The sequence below is a fragment of the Mytilus galloprovincialis genome, chromosome 6 (assembly GCF_965363235.1).
Source record: "Mytilus galloprovincialis chromosome 6, xbMytGall1.hap1.1, whole genome shotgun sequence".
NCBI classification, from domain to species: Eukaryota; Metazoa; Mollusca; class Bivalvia; order Mytilida; family Mytilidae; genus Mytilus; species Mytilus galloprovincialis.
In genome coordinates, this window is record NC_134843.1 from 71393044 (window position 1) to 71412603 (window position 19560).

General features: G+C 31.1%; 1 protein-coding gene across 1 annotated transcript in view; it reads left to right on the forward strand.

The window, feature by feature from the left end:
• Positions 1-950: 950 nt before the first annotated feature.
• The window catches only part of LOC143080239 (uncharacterized), a 30295-nt gene continuing 11685 nt past the window's right edge, over positions 951-19560 (forward strand). Inside the window, exons 1-13 of the mRNA XM_076255969.1 lie at positions 951-1012; positions 3472-3522; positions 5011-5093; positions 8171-8242; positions 9387-9522; positions 10288-10370; positions 10737-10808; positions 12436-12562; positions 13902-14024; positions 14720-14839; positions 15428-15535; positions 16902-17009; positions 18598-18705. Coding sequence (XP_076112084.1) covers positions 991-1012; positions 3472-3522; positions 5011-5093; positions 8171-8242; positions 9387-9522; positions 10288-10370; positions 10737-10808; positions 12436-12562; positions 13902-14024; positions 14720-14839; positions 15428-15535; positions 16902-17009; positions 18598-18705 — 1213 coding nt within the window. The 5' untranslated portion in view covers positions 951-990. The remainder of the gene's footprint in view (positions 1013-3471; positions 3523-5010; positions 5094-8170; positions 8243-9386; positions 9523-10287; positions 10371-10736; positions 10809-12435; positions 12563-13901; positions 14025-14719; positions 14840-15427; positions 15536-16901; positions 17010-18597; positions 18706-19560) is intronic.

Consider the following 19560-nt stretch of genomic DNA (forward strand, 5'->3'; position numbering starts at 1 on the left):
GGATTGTCTTAATGTCTCGGGTTGAAGTGGATGTGAGGCTTAAAAAGCGATTTGACATTCTCTATTTATACGTAACACCAAAATCATTAAAAGATATGTATATCACTCAAATTCTTCACAACTGTACATACATGTATATATATAATTTACTGTTGATAAAAGTATTTGATTTGTCAAACCTTAATTGTTCTACTCATTCTGTTTTCTTTTCTTTGTTTTTTTATCTTAAATTTGTTGTGTAACCCGCTAACCATGCAATTCTGTCTGATAATGGCAATAAAAGGCAACAATACCGCTGTTCAAAACTCATTAATCAATAGAAAAAAACAAATCCGGGTTACAAAATAAAACTGAGGGAAACGCATTAATTATAAGAGGAGAACAACGACACAGCATTAGAATGTAACACACAGAGAAACGAACTATAAATCAAACACTCAACGTGCAGTGTAAATTTAACAGAAAACTTGATGATATGAAGGTTAGTTTTCTATATTTAATTTTAACTATGGGTCGTTTTCACTGCATTGATTTACATTTTATAAAACAAGATAAATTAATTTTTGCCATACGTTTATGCGCGTAATTGTCTTTGACATGAATAAAAACATTGAAATTATATAGCGCGAGCCCATTATATATGACAAATGTAAATTATTAGTAACAGACCTATGATCAGCTGGAATACAAACTTTAGTTTAAGCATTTAAGTTACAATGTACCAAAATAATTCCAAGCAGCAGATATGAAGTTCAGATGTTATATCTAAGGAAACAAGCTAAAAAAGAAATCCTTAAATTAATGAAACGATAAAAGAATATTGCTATTCCGTGTTCAAGTCAATATAAATAAACTTATCTTTGTCCTTAAATGTACTGTAAATGTCACCATAAATTGTCATGATAACTAATAATTAAAAGATAAAATTTTGAAGACTTTTAGATAAGAAATGTGTAATCAATTTATTGAACTTCGTAGTGAAGTGGAATCATGTTCAAGAAAACTAGATGTCGTAAGTTTTGTGTTAATTACTGTTTCCACTGCATACAAGAGAATGTTAAATGCTGTTGATTTTGCCCTGTTCTTGTTGGTACTGATTCTGTGTTGATAGATCTGTTTTTTTTTAATCGAATTGTAATTGAAAAACTATTATATTATTAGTAAATTACCTCCAGTTATTGGTTGGATTCGTGTGGCTTAGTCTGAAGTTTTCTATGTTGTGACATGTGTTATTTTATTTGTCTGTTTGTTTTTCTTTTTTATCTCTGGCGTTAACGTTGTCAGTTTATTTTTGATCTCTGAGTTTGAATGTCTCTCTGGTACATTTCGCCCTTTTAACTGAGTCTATCAAGGGCTCCATGAAATTTGTATCCGATCTCCATGTATCAAAATAGTTTTTTGATCCCGGACTTCAGAGCTTCGTAGAAGCTACTAACTGCTTACATGGTATGTATCAGATAGAGGCAACAGTAGTATACCTCTGTTGAAAAGTCATACATCGATTGAGATAAAACAAATCCGGGTTACAAACTAAACCCGATGGAAACAAAAGAACAATTGAAAAATTAATACAAAACCAAACGTCATTTTAAGAAGAAAAAACGGTGAGTTAAACCTGGTTTTATGAGTAGCCAAAGGTCTCGCTTATAAGACAATGTTAAACAATATCGTTAAAATAACATCTCTGTGTGACACATATTCAGCACAAACAAACGCAAAAAAAAAACTCAGCACAGATGGTTGACTACTGCGACAAGTCGATATAGTAGTGCAAATTCACACTGGTAAAACAGTCATATTCATATTAGGGAATATGTCACATTCGGTGCTTAGCAGACATACGACATAGATGTTTAACCACAAACATGTCGTTAGTTTAGACATAGACATATCGCATTGATCAACCAATTCATGATGGTGTCCATAATGTTTTCGCAAAGTCAATCTTAGGGTTGTACCCAACACCTTGACTAAAATTAATTTGGATCGTTTAATTTTTCATAAAATTTTGACAACATATACACTTTGACCCTTTGAAAAAAATATAAAAATTTCAGAAAACTTGAACCAATCATTTCCTCGGAAAAAATGGTTGGATAGATAGCAGTTTGACAAACACTTATTTTGATCATTGAGAAGCTTAATATTTCCTTAAAAATACAATGTTATTTTAACGTTTAGCTGATTTTACAGAGTTATCTCCCTGTAGTGTTAGGTACCACCTTAATATTACCTCCTCATAACTCTGTTGGTGCAGTTTATGGATAAAGAGCAGATATATGTGTATGAAGTCCGTATAGTTTGAACATTCACGAGCATATTACGGAGCAGAAGGTATGTTTCTGCTGAGAAATGGAAACTTAATAATTGGTGAATTCTTTTGTCAAAGATTGTGAAGCCGTGTCAAAATTAAGAAAAGATCAAGGTGTGAGAAAGTTCTTCTAGTATCAGTTCTATCCTTAATTTTACGTTCACTGGGATATATGAGATCCAGGTTCTATCTGAAATATGAGTTATTCAGTAACAGGACATCATAATATAGCTGAAAAAATATTAAAAAAATTTGCAAGGTGCGTTCTTTCTCTTGTCTTTTAGAAGGTTTTGGATGAATTCTGTATATTTCAAGTTCAAAAACAAGTCGTCCAGAAGTATTCACAATAAGTGACCATTGGAATACTGACTCTCTGTTTTAACAGCAATTATCTAAGCTCAACACATATACTATAATGTCGATTAAAAAGACCTGGATATTGATAATTTCATCTTCTGTGTATTTTTTTTTTATATAAACAGTCAGTGTGGTTAAAACAAAATAATTCAATAATCTGTTAGAGTATATACGATTGTTTTTCATTTTTAGCCATGGTGTTATCAGTTTATTTTTGATTGATGAGTATAACTGTTCCCCTTATACCTTTTGTCCCTCTCTTCCCTTTCATCTTGTTATGATAAACAAATTTAAGTTCTTTATCCTTTACAATTGTTTCCTCACACTCAACATAAAATCAAACTTAATATGGGGATGTACTTTAGTACTTTTCTGTTTCACTTGTTTCTTTAATTACATGAGGCTGACTTCATAACGAGTCTTCTGACGGAAAAATAAAACAAAATAGCATTATCCTTTAACATTGCGTTCTGATATATAGATGATGTACTCTCATTAAGAGATATATAGATGATGTACTCTCATTAAAAGATATATAGATGATGTACTCTCATTAAAAGATATATAGATGATGTACTTTCATTAAAAGATAACTAGATTATTGACATTGATTAGTTTCTGGTAAATGTTAGTGCGCGAGAGATAGTAATTGTACACATTCAACAATAATAAAAGAAAATAGTTTTTAGTTTAAGTGAAGAATCGCTAAATGGTAAAAAAAATAGAACATATATCTGTCAATCATCCAATAGCGTATAACAGTGTATTACATTTCCACTAAATACATATATTTTTTATTTTAGAATTTAATGGTATAGTTGTGTTCATTTTATTCTATGGAATCTATGAAATCGGTAAGAGGCTTGATAAAATTTCATAGTGTGTGTATTATTTATTAAATTTTTTGCTTTGTTATTTCAAACAGCCTATCAAAACAATATTATTCTTCAAAATGAATAAGATAAAAAAAAAAAAAACACGCCAATGAGACAGTTCATCAACGATAGCAATATTAGAATGACATATACATGGCAAGACGCTTACATCCGATGCTCCCTGTAAAAAAAGTAATATTTATTAGTAATCTGTAATTATGATGATTGCTATTTTGTAGTTTCTTTATATTTAAAATCTTTAACTAATTTTTTAAATGTTTACATTATTGTATGGAATTGATTTTAATGCCTGAGGAAAACTTCGAGCGGATTTTGAATAAAATGACCATGTATTTCAAAACCCGTGTGTTTATAATATGAACCAATCTAATTTCTGCTTTATAATTAAACATACAAATCATAAAGATTTAATTCATACTTTGAGCGTTTTGTCATTAATTTTAATCTTTGTGAATTTGTTCATTTGTTTATGCTTTTAGATGTTTACTTATTATATACTTATTTATCTGTTCATTTGCCTCCTACTTTTTATTTTGTAAGCATTTGAAATTTTTAAACTTGTGGAAGGTAAAAAGGGGGGTACTTTATTTCATTTGCGCATGATAGATTTTGATCATAAGTTTTTTACGCAAAGAGTGAGGTCATTTAAATTTCAAATAGTGCCATTGAAATATACTTTCGACATTAAAATAAAAATCCGAATTTTAGTATTCTTTTCCAATAGAAGTTTTTCAAAAGAAACATTTGACTGAATAAATAGACAGTTTTGATGTACTTTACCCTCTGGTGATGATATACATGTATATATATTTTCCTTGACCAGGTTTGTCTTTATTGTGTGTCTGTTTTTATTCCTCAGCTCTTCCAACCGCCGTTGACAGTAAAACCTTTTCTGATCACTTAACAATTCCTCATGACTCTATCACGTTTGCATAAGGCTTTGGATATTTTAAAAGATGTGTTGCATTTAGCATCATAAAAGACAAATTAAGATCAAAACATACATATTATAAAAAAAATAGTCCAAACTTATTAGATAAATCAATAACAATTTAAAAGTGTCCTGTACCAAGTCAGGAAGATGGTCATTGTTATATATTGTTCGTTTCTCTTTGTGTTGCATTTTAACGTTGAGTCGTTTGTGTTTTCTCTTATTTTTGAGATATTGAGATAAGACGTGGCACGGTACTTGTCTATCCCAAATTCATGTATTTGGTTTTCATGTTACATTTGTTATTCTCGTGGTGTTTTGTCTGATGATTGGTCTGTTTCTGTGTGTGTTGCGTTTCGATGTTGTGTCGTTGTTCTCCTCTTATATTTAATGCGTTTCGCTCGGTTTTGGTTTGTTACCCCGATTTTGTTTTTTGTCCATGGATTTATGAGTTTTGAACAGCGGTATACTACTGTTGCCTTTATTTGAATACAATTGTTAAACTCTTTTTTTAGAATGTGGTCAGTTATGTCTAGCTTGTAGTGAAATGAATAATTTAGACGACTGCCAACAGTTTGTAAAATGTGATAATGACCAGGTAAATATTTAATATACAAGTAGGCTATACATTACACACACAACCGCGCAAGTGTAGATCAAACGAACCGGCGTTTTACGTTTCCGCATTTTGGCAATACGTTTCTGCATTTTTATAGTTCTATTATCCGCATTGTTTATACATTGATTTTGTTAAAGGTTATTTACGTTTCCGCATATCAATTTTTAATGTATGCCCCCTGCTCAGCAACCGAGGGAGGTCAGAAGTGGAAGTAGGACTTGGAGCAGGATAAGTCTTTATGATTAAAATGAAACTATCAACTTAAAATGATAAAATTTAATATGGTCATGTATCTATTAAAAGTCAATGTCAACACTAAAAGTTTGTATATACAAATCATACATGGTCATATATCAATTAAAAGTCAATGTTCAGCACTAAAAGTTCATATATACAGATAAAAACGTAAACGTAAGTTTACTATTATACATTACATGTAGCACTTAAAATCAGCGGCAACTTAGTTTTCTTGGCTGTAGTCAGCAAATTAATTCTTATATATCGTTATTACCATTTTTGACAGGTGAAACACAGGTAAAAATGCGGAAAGGTGGTATCTATTTATTTCGGAAAAGTAATGCACGAGAATGCGGAAACGTGAAACTGGATTTTTGCTAAAAATGCGGAAACGTAATACGACCCAAACGAACAAATAATTAAATATTAGTAGACTGCATCCATCTTTTTTAACCATTCAAATAAAAAATAGAAAATGAGTTTAATCAATAGATTTATATGTATCACTAATGTTTTAATTATTTGTGTATGTTTCAATATCAAATGTAGTTGATACAAACATGTATTTCCAAAGTAAAATTTTAGAAGAGATGATTTCAATTTACCTTTTGGAGCTCTTAGTGTAATGGCTTTGTTGTAAGCGGAAATCCTCTCTGAAGGAAATCATGATATGAGACGAAAGTTCTAGAATATTATCAACTGCAAGACGTATACTCCATATACATGTGCTAATGGAATGTTTACATTTCATTGAATACCAGGGCAGTAGTTGCACATAAGCGGGCAATACACTTACTTTTAGACTCATACCCGGTCAATAAGTAGATTTATTATACCTCAGTTATCATTTTCTATATAAAATAAGTACACAATATTTTCACTATTTTGCAAATAACAAGTTTTGAACTATTGGACCGGTCAAAAATTTCCAACTATTGGACCTTGGTGAAACTATTTGACCGCAAGCGTCATTATATTTCGCGGAATTTTTAATGCAGCTACGCAATTGGAGGATTTTGAAAATAACGTGGGACTAATAACGTCGTGTTTTACCTATTGTATCTAGTATAGGGTTGACGCCAGTGCAAGACGTAGCCTTAGCCATTGTTAGCATTTGAACATATCTATGAAGTAAACGTTATGGTTTGGTTTCTTCTTTTTAATATTACGATAGTTGATTTATCACCGCCATTTATTGTCTGCTGTCATTTTCGATATAATAAAACACTTTCTGACTGGATGTTCTGGGAATATTAAGTTTATTGTCCCTCGGATACAACTATTACCCTCTATTATCTATTTCACTCATATCCAGTCAATAGGTATACAACAGACCGAATCAACCTTCCTTCTGAAATGATCTATGGCACTGATGTTTGATTATCTTTTTTGAGTTTGCCGTTGTTGTAAGGTATAGTTGTAAATTATAAACAAAGTCGTAACATATTGATGTGCATATAATATTGATTTTGACACTTGACTTTTTAACTGTTGATGTGAATCATAAAAAGGTGTGATATTTTAACTGTGTAAATGTGATAAAAGTACATTGTGTACGTAAATAAAGGCAACAGTAGTATACCGCTGTTCAAAACTCATAAATCCATGGACAAAAAACTAAATTGGAGTAACAAACTAAAACTGAGGGAAACGCATTAAATAAAAGAGGAGAACAACGACACAACATTAAAATGTAACAAACACAAACACACAGAAACGGATTAAGCATTAGACAAAATCCTATGAGAATAACAAATGTAACATCAAAACAAAATACATGAATTTGGGACAGATAAGTACCGTGACACGTCTATAGTAATGTGAATTTACACTCAAAAATAAGAGAAAACAAACAAACACAACGTTAAAACACACAGAAACGAACTATAATATAACAATGGCTATATTCCTGACTTGGCACAGGACATTTTTAAAGGCAAAAATGGTGGCCCATCTTGTTTGGGCATCATCATTTGATTAATTTCTAGAATAGCAAGAAGACGATTTGATTGATGTGTGTACAATATCAAAAGGTCCATGATAAGAAATCAGTCAAATAATGAACCCTTTGTTTTAAGACATGAATATAATTATTCAAATGTTGACACAATTACATGATACGCTGAACTGTAAACTTAGACACAAATAGCTCCTTTATATACATAAGCTACGGGTACTTGGTGAACATTTGGATGCTTTTGTTCATTGATGATTACTTTTCAATGAGTTGTAGTTCTACACAACTTTGATATGGGTACTTAAATTTATATTCTCTCATTCGCACTTTATACCTTAATTTTGATTTTGATTTTTTTGTGTTTTGCTAAGGATGAAATATTTCATAAACATATTGTTCCCCAATACAATATTTTGTATCTATTGTTTATATATGTATTTGCAATATAGACATCTTTAATATAAAACAAAAAAACTTTCACCCAAAGCATTGATGTAGTGAACAATTGCGACACATGACGTGTATTTTATTTTTGTGATACTGACAAATATTGTTTCGGGCTGTCAAGTGGGTAATATTTTCCAGAAAGTTTTGGTTCCAGAATTTGATAACCGTGAATAGTTTTGATAGCATATACTTGTAATGGTATGTTTTCGTTGGACTAGTAGATAAATATTTGACCATTTTTGATGATAGCCAACTTTCTTCTTATCGTGGTTTATCGAAACTAGGAATTTATATCAAAAGTGTGGTTAAAGGTTCAATGAAACGTGATACAAGTTTACCGTATGCAATATCTGTATATTATGTTCAGACTTGTCATTGATTTTGAATAATGATTTAGTTGGGTTTTTTTTCTTAGATTTGCTATCAACACAGATACAGAACTGAACAAAACCAAACCAGATATGATACTGGCTGTACGTACCCTGATGTAAGTGTGTATACTAACAGCCATAAAACTTATGTAAACAATGAGTCAGCATAAAGATCATTTGTTATAGATCAACATTAAATCTCATAAAAAACAAGATGTGGTATGATTGCCAATGAGAAAACTATCCACAAAAGACCAAAATAACACAGACATTAACAACTATACACCGTACGGCCTTCAAAAATGAGCAAAGCCCATACCGCATAGTCAGCTATAAAAGGCCCCGATAAGACAATGTAAAACAAGTCAAACAAGAAAACTAACGACCTTATTTATGTAAAAAAAAAATTTCGAAAAACAAATATGTAACACATAAACAAACGACAACCACTGAATTACAGGCTCCTGACTTGGGACAGGCACATACATAAATAATGTGGCGGGGTTAAACATGTGAGCGGGATCCCAACCCTCCCCCTAACCTGGGACAGTGGTATAACAGTACAACATAAGAACGAACTATAAAAATCTGTTGAAAAAGGTTTAACTCATCAGATGGACAAAAAATACAAGTGGACGTGGCCGGGTACTTATACATCCCGACACAAAAAGACACAATGAACAGATCCAAGAGTACTCACAATTATCTGACAGCTAGTTCAAAGCCACTAACAACTAATAAAAAAAATCATGCATCTAAGACGACAAAAGTTGTCATTTCTTCTAGTTTCCAACGTTGTAGCTTTTCAAGTGAAATAAGTTTACCAATGTTCAAAGCTCATACGTTCACTAAGAAGATACCCATAAAAATTGAAAAATTGAAATAAAAACTAAAAAATAACCGGAGAACGTCAAAACATCGAAAATCTGTTGCGTTGATTTGGTAAGTTTCTCCTAATTTGCATACCATCATGGCCATCTGAATGTGCCTCATAAACGTCCAGACCAAGTATATAAAGAAATCGGTATATTTATAGATCAATTGAGTTTTCTAACGTTTAAATATAGAAAAACATGAAAACATGTCGGAAGAGAGTCAGACATAGGTATATCCCCTCTTTAAAATATTCATAGTACTTTATTTCGCAGTTTTCTATGAACAATTCAGGCGATCTGTGTTGTGCAATCAATTGTTTAATTTGTTGAATCTTGATATGTTAAACTAGCAATATGATAATACTGTGCTGATATTCTGTTTCAGCTTTGCACCAAACGACATGCAACCGGGATCATATTTGGAAAACGAAGCAGTCAGCACAGTCATATTGTTTGCGAGAGTTGTTGTAATGAAACCTTACTTTGCAATAGAAACACAATGTGTAATACTCTCACTGTAGGTAATAAATACACACTCTTCTACGAGTATCTTCATGCCTTAAAATGTTTGGTATATATTAGTGTTTTTTTTTTTTTTTTAATGTATTCACATTTAGTCTTTCGGCACTTTTTATTACTCACCATAAAGTTTTTATATTGTAGTACACTGAACTATATTTGCTTAGATTACGTAATTTGAAATTGGATGTTTTGTAACATCACTGGCACCTCTACAACTCCCAAATTTGCAATACAATTATGTTAACTTTGTTAATTGTTGAAATAAAAAAAAATCTAATTAATACTACATGTATAAGCATGCTAATTTACTTTCATCGAATGATGAGAGTTAAAAACAATTCTTAAAATTTTGGATGCATGAATCAATCATTAAATGTTGATAATTTGAATGTTGAACATTGAAATAAATTCTTCAATATGTTAACTTAATAATGTTTCTTTATAGAAGTTAAAAGTTGAATGTTGAATCAAAATATGTAACTCTTACTAACGTACTAAAAAAACCGAAATAGATTTTTCTTTTAAAAAATGCATCCTTCTGATAGAAATCTCAAAAATGTTTACAATGATTTTGCGATTTCAACATCTTTTTATGTGTCATCAATAAACTTGACAATTTGCAATATACACATTATCGAAAACGATTATTATATATAAAATTTTTGCAAAAACCCTTAAATTAAAATTAAAGTATCTTCTATGTGTGCAATTAATTAATGACAGCAAATGCACATCCTTAAATAATGTGATATTTATTGTTGAAGCTCCAACTCAGAGTTGTCTTTCATGCAGCGGAGTTGCAGATCCATACAGATGTAACACAACCACACAATGCCTGGACAATGAAGTAATATATAAATAAATGAAAACACTAATTTCGATTATTGACCTATAAATATATAATATTACTTATAGAACTCTTTTTAACGATTTAGTTTTAGACATCATGCAATTGATTTCATCTTTTGATATAAATGTCCTGAAAGTGTGATATATGTATTTAACATCATATTTTAACCTATCTTTGATACGAAAAAAAAAATGTTTTTTTTTATAAAGTGATGTTTACAAATATACAGACATTTGAATTATACAATTCGGGATAGAAATACAACTAACATGTTTTAGAGAATAACAAAAAAGTAACGATAACCACTGTTAACGTTAGTCTTTGCAAATACGTTATTCTTAAATATGCAAATGTTTTCTTTAGGTCTGTTACCTACATAAATACAGAACAAATTTGAACCAGGAAAGATATGATTTAGGATGCAAGCATTCAGCGGTAGGTTAACATAACATACAATTATAAAATGTTCGATAAATTTCAACCTTTAAAGTAATTCTTGGGGGACAATTAGTAATGAACAGAAACACGTTGTTGTCCATGTACAGTTATAATGTATGATTTTTTATGAAATTATGAATGTTTCTTTGATCAAAGTATTCAACAACTAAAACATGTTTTCAAATGTGTTATGCATTACTGTATATGATTTTGGAAAATAAAATCACTAGCAAACACTTAATTTCACTTCCGTCTCAGCCTATTTACTCCTTTATTCTAATTTATCTTGTCATAATAACTTTACATGCACAAAAAATCCAAACATATCCAATGAGCGGTCATAAAAAAAGGGGGGGGGTAAATATTTTATAAAATGGTCAAATTCAGAAGACAACACTAAATATAAATCAATTAGTAAGAAAAGTACAAATCATACTGTCCTGGTCAATCGTGGTAAGAATTTTGTACGAGACTGTGTAAATGCCATGATATTTTAAAGACCCATCCCTTCCTGCCTACATTATTGTGTACAAATACGTGTACGTTATAAGTCACTACTTCTGTAGTGACTTTTCTAGAAGTTATTGTTCTGTCAAACTATCTAATGAAAAGAACAAAGACATCCGATATTCTACAGCGAATCTTCAATGATCTTAAATCAATCCGTTGAAGACTGTTTCTCACAAACAAATGACCAGAGCAAAATGTGATATACAGAAATGATTAATTAAAGGTATACGGGTGTTCAAATGTCTTAAATCGATTGAGAGGAAACAAATCAGAGTTATAAACCAAAACCGAGGGAAACCCTTCACTTCTAATAAGAAAACTGTGCCACTTTTACTCTGGAGTTTCGTAAAAAAAATATATCCCAAAAAGGAAAGTAGATATGCATTTTAATCTTATCCAAGGTCAAAAGTGGGCTATGCACAAGAGAAAAACAAAGGAACAACAGGAACATCAAAGTACAAGACAAACGCCAACACACATAGAAACGAACTATTTAATAACAAGTGGCATGTTCCTGATTTGAAACAGGACATTTTAAGAAATGGGTGGGTTGAACCTTGTTTGATGGGTAGCCAAACCTCTCGCTCTGTGACAATGTTTTAAAATATCGCTGAAATGAGAACACTACGTGACAGAAATACAGCATACACACACACGCATGAACCTGCATTACAGAAAAATGCCAAAACAAATAATATTATAGTCAATCCAAAATGCAAACCACAGAACACCAACGATTATATAACATGTCGGTCATTATGGTACATTTTTATGAAAATTATAATTGTCATCATGTAAATGTAACATTTGAGTTTTGAACCTCCATTTCAGATATATGATATTGTTTTAAAAACAACACTAAAAATATGTATTTCATCGCATCTTGATCTAGTCAACTCCTTCGAAATATGAAATCGTCAAACACAGGTTGCCCTACGCATTACAATAGTTGTAACACTACAGCAAAGTAAAACCGATTTGAGAAATATTGTAAAGTTATAAGCAACAATTTATTTACTAATCTTTAAATTTATAATAATTTTACCAATATATATGTTGTGTATGGTTTCTATATCATAAGTTTGTTTCTAAAAAAAGTTATGTTGTTTCAAAGCTTTGCCTTCATGGACAAATCAACATATTTGGACGTCGGTCATCAGGTGCTCATCACATGATTTGTGAGAGTTGTTGTAGTGGTACTACAAACTGTAATGGTGAACTGATGTGTGTCCACAATAACCGTGAGTTCTAAACTGAATATGTGGTTCACAATTTGTGTATAAACGTGTTATTTATTTAAATGCAGAAATGATTTATATTGTTGTAAAGCAACTTAAACGTTATGGAATTACTATATTTGTTTGAAAATCTAATTCAACCTTTTATCCTTTGGTTTTCATTTTTTTATTTTATTTATACTTTGTTGATAAGGAATAAGATGATGTACACAACAGATTTATGTCGAAAACAACTACCTCAGGCATAGATTACCTTAGCTGTATTTGCAAAACTTTTAGGAATTGTGGTCCTCAATGCTCTTCAACTTCGTACTTTATTTAGCCTTTTTAAATTTTTTTGGATTCGAGCGTCACTGATGAGTCTTTTGTAGACGAAACGCGCGTCTGGCGTATATACAAAATTTAGTCCTGTTATTCATAATGAGTTTATTCTCATCATTAGTTATGGCTAAGCTACTACTACTAGAAGAGGGTTTAACGACGTTGACTACACATGAAGGTTTCGCACAGTTCGCATAGCTATACCTCGGTTTAACATGACAAGGAAAACAAAGCAGTAATAGTTAAACATTGGGATATATACATGTTTTTTCTTTTGTTTTATGCAGATAAACTTTTTTTTTTTCTTAAACCGAACTTAATATTTAGTAAATGCATATCTTTGTCGTTTGAAAAGAACCAAATAGAGTAGTACACTCGAAAGTAAGGAATGTGGAGATGAAACGTTTAACATATTTGTGATTATCTGTCGCACGTTAATTCCATGATCGTCATAATGCAAAGTTGTATTGAAGCACTTCATGTGGCCATTTTTCTCATTGGCAATTATACCTCATATCATGAATGTAAATTTCGCGAAATATCGTAAATGAATTTGCAATATACAATGATAAAGAAAATCCAGTAATACGCTCACAAATGTTAATTTGAAATACCGAAAAAGACGATGAATTGTCTTTGAAACCTAATTTGAAAATTTTTTCAAAATATTAAGTGAAAATTACCAAACATTTTGATGTATGAACAACAGCGAAAAAGATACTGTAATGAAATAGTGCTCTACAATTCCAAATATTGAAAATGAAATTTAATTTTCCAATTATTTGCATCAAATGCGCATGCTACCATCAAACGTCTTTTTAATGATACTCCAGGCCAAACATGTTTTAAAAAGCTAATTGTTGAATGCCTTAATATAATGTATAACGGTTAAAGGTTATGGGAATTATTTAAAACAGAATAAATGGTAGCTTAACATTTTAAAAACGGGGGTAAAAAAGTATACATATTTTTTTTTAACGCATTTGATATTTTTTCTAATCGCTTGTTTATACTTTTTCAGAAAAGACGATCAATGCAACATGTGTATCGACCAACGAATGTAAAGGTAACCTGATTTGTTCCTCACATCGTTGCCAATGTCCAACAGAAGATTACTACTGGAAAGATCCAAAGTGTTATAGTAGTAAGTATGATCTTTCTCACAATGTCTAATTACAAGTACAAACAAACACACATTTGTTCATTCGTTTGCTATATTTAGTATTGTAATTGGAAAACGAAGATTGAATGTGTAACCTGAATAATATACACGGCATGTTCACTCTTTACTGCCGTGAGTAATAGAACATAGTTATCAACTTTATGTTTATTAACTACAAAGTTCTATTCTATGTCTTTTTAAAGGTAATCGTAGCTTACTGTCTTTATTGAATAAATATATTTACAATATGTTGGAAACTAACAACGCTCCTACATCATATTTTGTTTCCTGTAACACATACTAAATAAATCAGCAAACACAACCTGTAACACTACGTAAAAAGGATAATAATTAAAAATGAATTATTTTACATCATTATGACTGTATGGTGAAGGTGTTTTTGCTCAGTAAATAGAAACTGTTCTGTTGGTTTGTTTTCAATCTAAATCACTTATTATATGTTTGATTTAAAAAGGAGAGTTGTGTGAAAAAGTAAGTCAGTAAGTTCCACATGAATATAAAAGTAAGGAGATGTTTGTATGATTGCCGATGCAATGAAACAACTATCCACCAGAGTTCAATTCAAGTGGATGTAAGCAATTATTGGCAACCGTACGGCTTTCAACAAATAAAAAAAAGTGTCATACCCTCGTTATCATTGTTATCGTGTTTTTCAGAGAAGAAATACAATGACCATTGTAACTCATCAGACGAATGTAGTACTTCGTTATATTGTGACCATGATAAATGTCATTGTTCCAATACAACACACTGGAATGGAACATTCTGTATACAAAGTAAGTTGAATATATTTGAAACATTCAAACGAACAAATTTGATCCCGTTTGAATTGCAAAATTGAAATATTAAAAGAAAGTGTACATCAACTGTAGATTTACATGGAATTATCGATACCACTAACAGATATTTGAAATAGTGATACCCTAAGAACTATTTTGCGTTTAGAACAATTTTATCATTTGTTTCAGATTTTCTATTTTGTGTTATCAATGCGCAATTATTCTTGTAACTTGTATTTAAATTAGAATTATTGTATTCTGTTTTATAAACGCAAAAAGACATTTTGTTTATATTTTGTTTGATAATTTTGTGTTATGGTGTTTGGCAATCCTTGTATTATATTTCAGGGGTATTGTATAGCTCGCAAAAAGTAAATTAACAAAAATACCGAACTCCAAGGAAAATTCAAATCGGAAAGTCCTTCGTCAAATGGCAAATGCAAACGCTTAAAGACATGAAACGAATATTTTAAATTTGTATATTAATATTCTTTAAAAGTATCATTAAGATGTACGAATCATACTCGCTTTTGTTAACAAAGAATTATGCGAAAACGGTAAACAAAATGGTTTTTTTTTTATTAGACACACCATGTAGTTCATCTCCCTGTGTTAATAATGGTCTGTGCGTTGACGTTGGAAGATTCTACAACTGTTCATGCCCACCAGGATTTTCTGGTCACAACTGTGGAAGTAGGTATTTATTAAAGCGTAACAAATCTTTTGCCAAAAAAGACCAGACAATATAATGACCAAATATATCACGACGAATAGAAAGTCTACAAAGAACTATACAGAAAACTAAATTTTAAAACTTAACTGAGCCAACCTTGACCAGTGTTTAGATTATAATTATAAAAATCTCTTTGTAGTCACGTATATCCAACTAAAAATATATTTTGACCTTGAAATCGAAAAAGGCGGTGGTGATTTGAAGTTTTTATCTTGATTCATCCTGATAATTTCCTGAGGTTAATCAGACATGAACAGACCAAAGCGAATATCACCTACGAGGTTTCCTTAAAATCATGTAGACCACATGATTACATTAAGTAATGAAGAGTTGATCAACATTTTGTAGATCCTTTAATTTGATATTAAGGATTATTACAAGTTTTGCTCTTATACATAACGTACTCTACTTAAACTGTTTCAGGGTAATACCACGTGACGTCAATCAGCAGGATTGACATTTATCTGGTAAAACCCCAACTTACTTTGCATCTTTATTTTATCGATTCTATTTGAAACTTATCACTTTAGTTGTCTATAGATACTTTGATACGATTGAACTATAAGACCAAGTCGGGATATTTGAAAATGTATATTGATGATGAGATTTGGTGAGGTTTGGTAAGCGGTACCCTGTATTCTCATCAGAATAGTGCCTAGAAAAGTGTCTTCTGTAGCGGTATCTATTTTGAGTTCAAAGGGTCTATATTAATTGTATCGAATGTCGTAGGTTCATCCCATTCGTTTCCTCTTTCAATATACCATGTTAAATATCTTAGTTCTAACGTTAACTTCACTTGGTCATCCAAGTGTGTCGTACATTTTTTATGATTCTGTCAAAATTTTCCATTTAGTATTATTTTGTTTTCTAGTTTTTTTGTGCTGAAGCAATCGCCCATTTGCATACTTTAGTTTTTCATTATCGAGATCCCAACCTTTCGCAGAATCTGTGTCTGTTAATCTGTGTATAAAACATTCAATTTTTGGACGCTTGATTTCAATATTATTCATTATTTAAACTACATGAATGATGGTTGAATTCAGCTTTAAGCATAAGCTATCTTGATTCCGTGATAAAGGATTGCATTTACAACCTGAACGCTTGATGAAACGTTGTTATCATAAATATATGGATATTATTTGTCACTTGAAATTAGTTTACAATTAAAGATTTCAAAATTCAACTTATCCGAAAAAAGTTTTTGTTTTATTCTAGGTGTAGTATTAAAACGGAGACACATATGATACATTTTCTTTAATACCTTTATGTTTGATTGAATGACACATATGCTTTAATTTGTAAAAAAAAAAACAATTGCTTTTGTAGTGACACCGTGCAGCAGTTCTCCTTGTCTAAACAATGGAGTTTGTTATGTTATAAACAGTGATTTCATTTGTGTTTGTCCAAAAGGATACTCCGATATCCGGTGTCAAGGTAAATCAACATTTACCTTTAAAATCACATAACAATTGACAGCTTAATGGATAATTGTGCTAGAGCCTTCCGTTATTCTGTTAGTTTGCATACATGCACGACACTTACAGTTATATAACTATAAGAACGAGTGCCAATTAGACAACTCTCCATCCAAGTCACATTTTGTAAGAGAAAAAAGTAAACTCACAACAAAACTAAAACTCCGAAGAAAGTCCCTATTAAAATGGCAAAATCAACAGCTCAAACACATCAAACGAATGAAGAACAACTGTGACAATCCAAACTTGGTACAGGCATTTTCGTACGTAAAAATGGTGTATAAAACCTAGTTTTAAAGTTAGTATGATAGTGGCTTAAAATTTCATTATATTGACATCGATGTGTGAACTAACCAAATAGAAATAATTGGTAAAAACAATTAAAATAAGGCTACATCAGTCAACATTGTGTTATAATCTTAATCACTATAAAAAAAATATTTAAACAAACATTTACCATGACACAATAACACAATGACGGATGTATAAATACCGAGCTACGTCAACTGTAACACAGAAAAACAAAAAGTAAACAATTAAAGGTCAAAGAACGACCTCCGGCAGCCTTGGTTCATACCGAAAAGCAAGCTACAAAGGGCCCTTACAATGACTAGAGTAAAACCATTCAAACAGGAAAACAACGGTGTAATCGGTATAAAAAACGAGAAACGAGAAACACCTATGAACCACTTCAACAAACGACAACCACTAAACAGTCAGGTTCTGCTTATTTCTTACTAACTATTTTGTTATCTGTATAAACAAGCGTTAACCATGGTATATGTCGCCAGATTCTTATGTCATTTCTTTCGAGTAGAAAATTTTTGAAAGATACTCCCTTTCAACTGGAATAAACTCATATTGTTTCAAGTACCTATATATTTCGTAGGTTTTCAATACAATACCATCTTCTCCTGGTGATTTGTTTAGTTTAATATAATTTAACAGCTTAATCAATTTCTTATATTTATAACATTATATTCTTCGTCTTCCTTGTTTAATTTATTGTCAATCATTGGTAAAAATAAAAAACAAGTATATTTCTTCCATCCATTTAATGCACAACAGCTCGGGGATAATCTTTAAAAAAAGCACATTTTTTCTAGCGGTTATTTACGAAATGATTCATGCAAGCTACTGATTTATTAGAATGTTATAGATTTATCTTGCACAGTATATAAAAAAGAACAGCCACTCCCAATGCATACCCACCATCACTTCAGTTTCGCTGACACTCAGGATAAAATTCAATATCACGGCCAAGGCCATGTGTAAATTTCCAAAAAATATATAGCTTCCATAAATTTCTAAAATTTATTTCTAAATTAAAGCAAATGATCTTCATATTCGCATGAAGCTCGAAAGCTTGATTTATCATGTTGAAAAATATTGTCAATTATTGAATGCATATCTCTATGTTATATAACCGCTGTAATGATTTCATTGATTAGCAGCCTATTCCTTGTGTATTTTTAAGCATATAGACCTTTTATATTACACGATAGTTTAGAAATGTCTCTCTGCAAATGCTTTATTTTTCGTTGTAGCTACCCCTTGCGATAAAATTATATGTTTGAATGGAGGTAGATGTTCATCAGCAAATGGTACAGTTGCTTGTAATTGCAGATCTGGATTTTCAGGAACTGTTTGTCAAGGTATTAAATAATTCTGATAAAGGTACATTCGAAAATATATCATAGCCATCAGTCTCTCTTTATAGAATGAAAAGCATAAAGCAGCGTTTTTTAAAATATCTTCAAAAATTTAATCATATTTGTAGGACTCATATCTATGGTGGGTTCCATATCTATGGCAAATGCAATGTCATGCCGTCCCAAATCAATGGTGGAATTTTGTTGTTTCCAAATCTATGGCAATTGTAGAACAATGCAGTACATACATGACATATACAACTAATGACTTGCCTTAAAAAAAGTTCGGAAATGAACGACAACGGGTACATGTTCATAAACATTTGTGAAAAATACATTTCAAGATTAAAACGACGTAAAAGATAAGCATTTTCTTAACTGTGCATGGTACTAGTACCTGTTAAATCCATTCACTAAACACAACTAGCAAGGCATTTTTTTTTAAATATAATAAAGAAAACAGTTTGAATTTTCTAATAATATCATATTTATTTCATCGTAAATACATCTTTTTTATTTGATGACGATTTAAGTTTGTATCCGGTTATTTTATCTTTCGCTTTATAAACCTTGCCAGTCGTAGACAGTAAAATACTTACTATAACTCCTTTTCTAAAATATCCGGTGCCCTTGTTCAACGTGGACTTCGGCCGGTACACATATTGTGTCCCTATACCGGATATTATGTCACATCTGCCTTAACATCATCCGCAAATTGTTGTCAAGGGAAGTACCTTCATCTAGAATGTTGGTCAAATCTATCGATTCTGCCATCGTTAGCGGCGGTTACAATATAATATGGCGTTTTTCAAATGTGACGCTATATGTTACTCTTTCCCCCGGGAAAATTACGCAAAT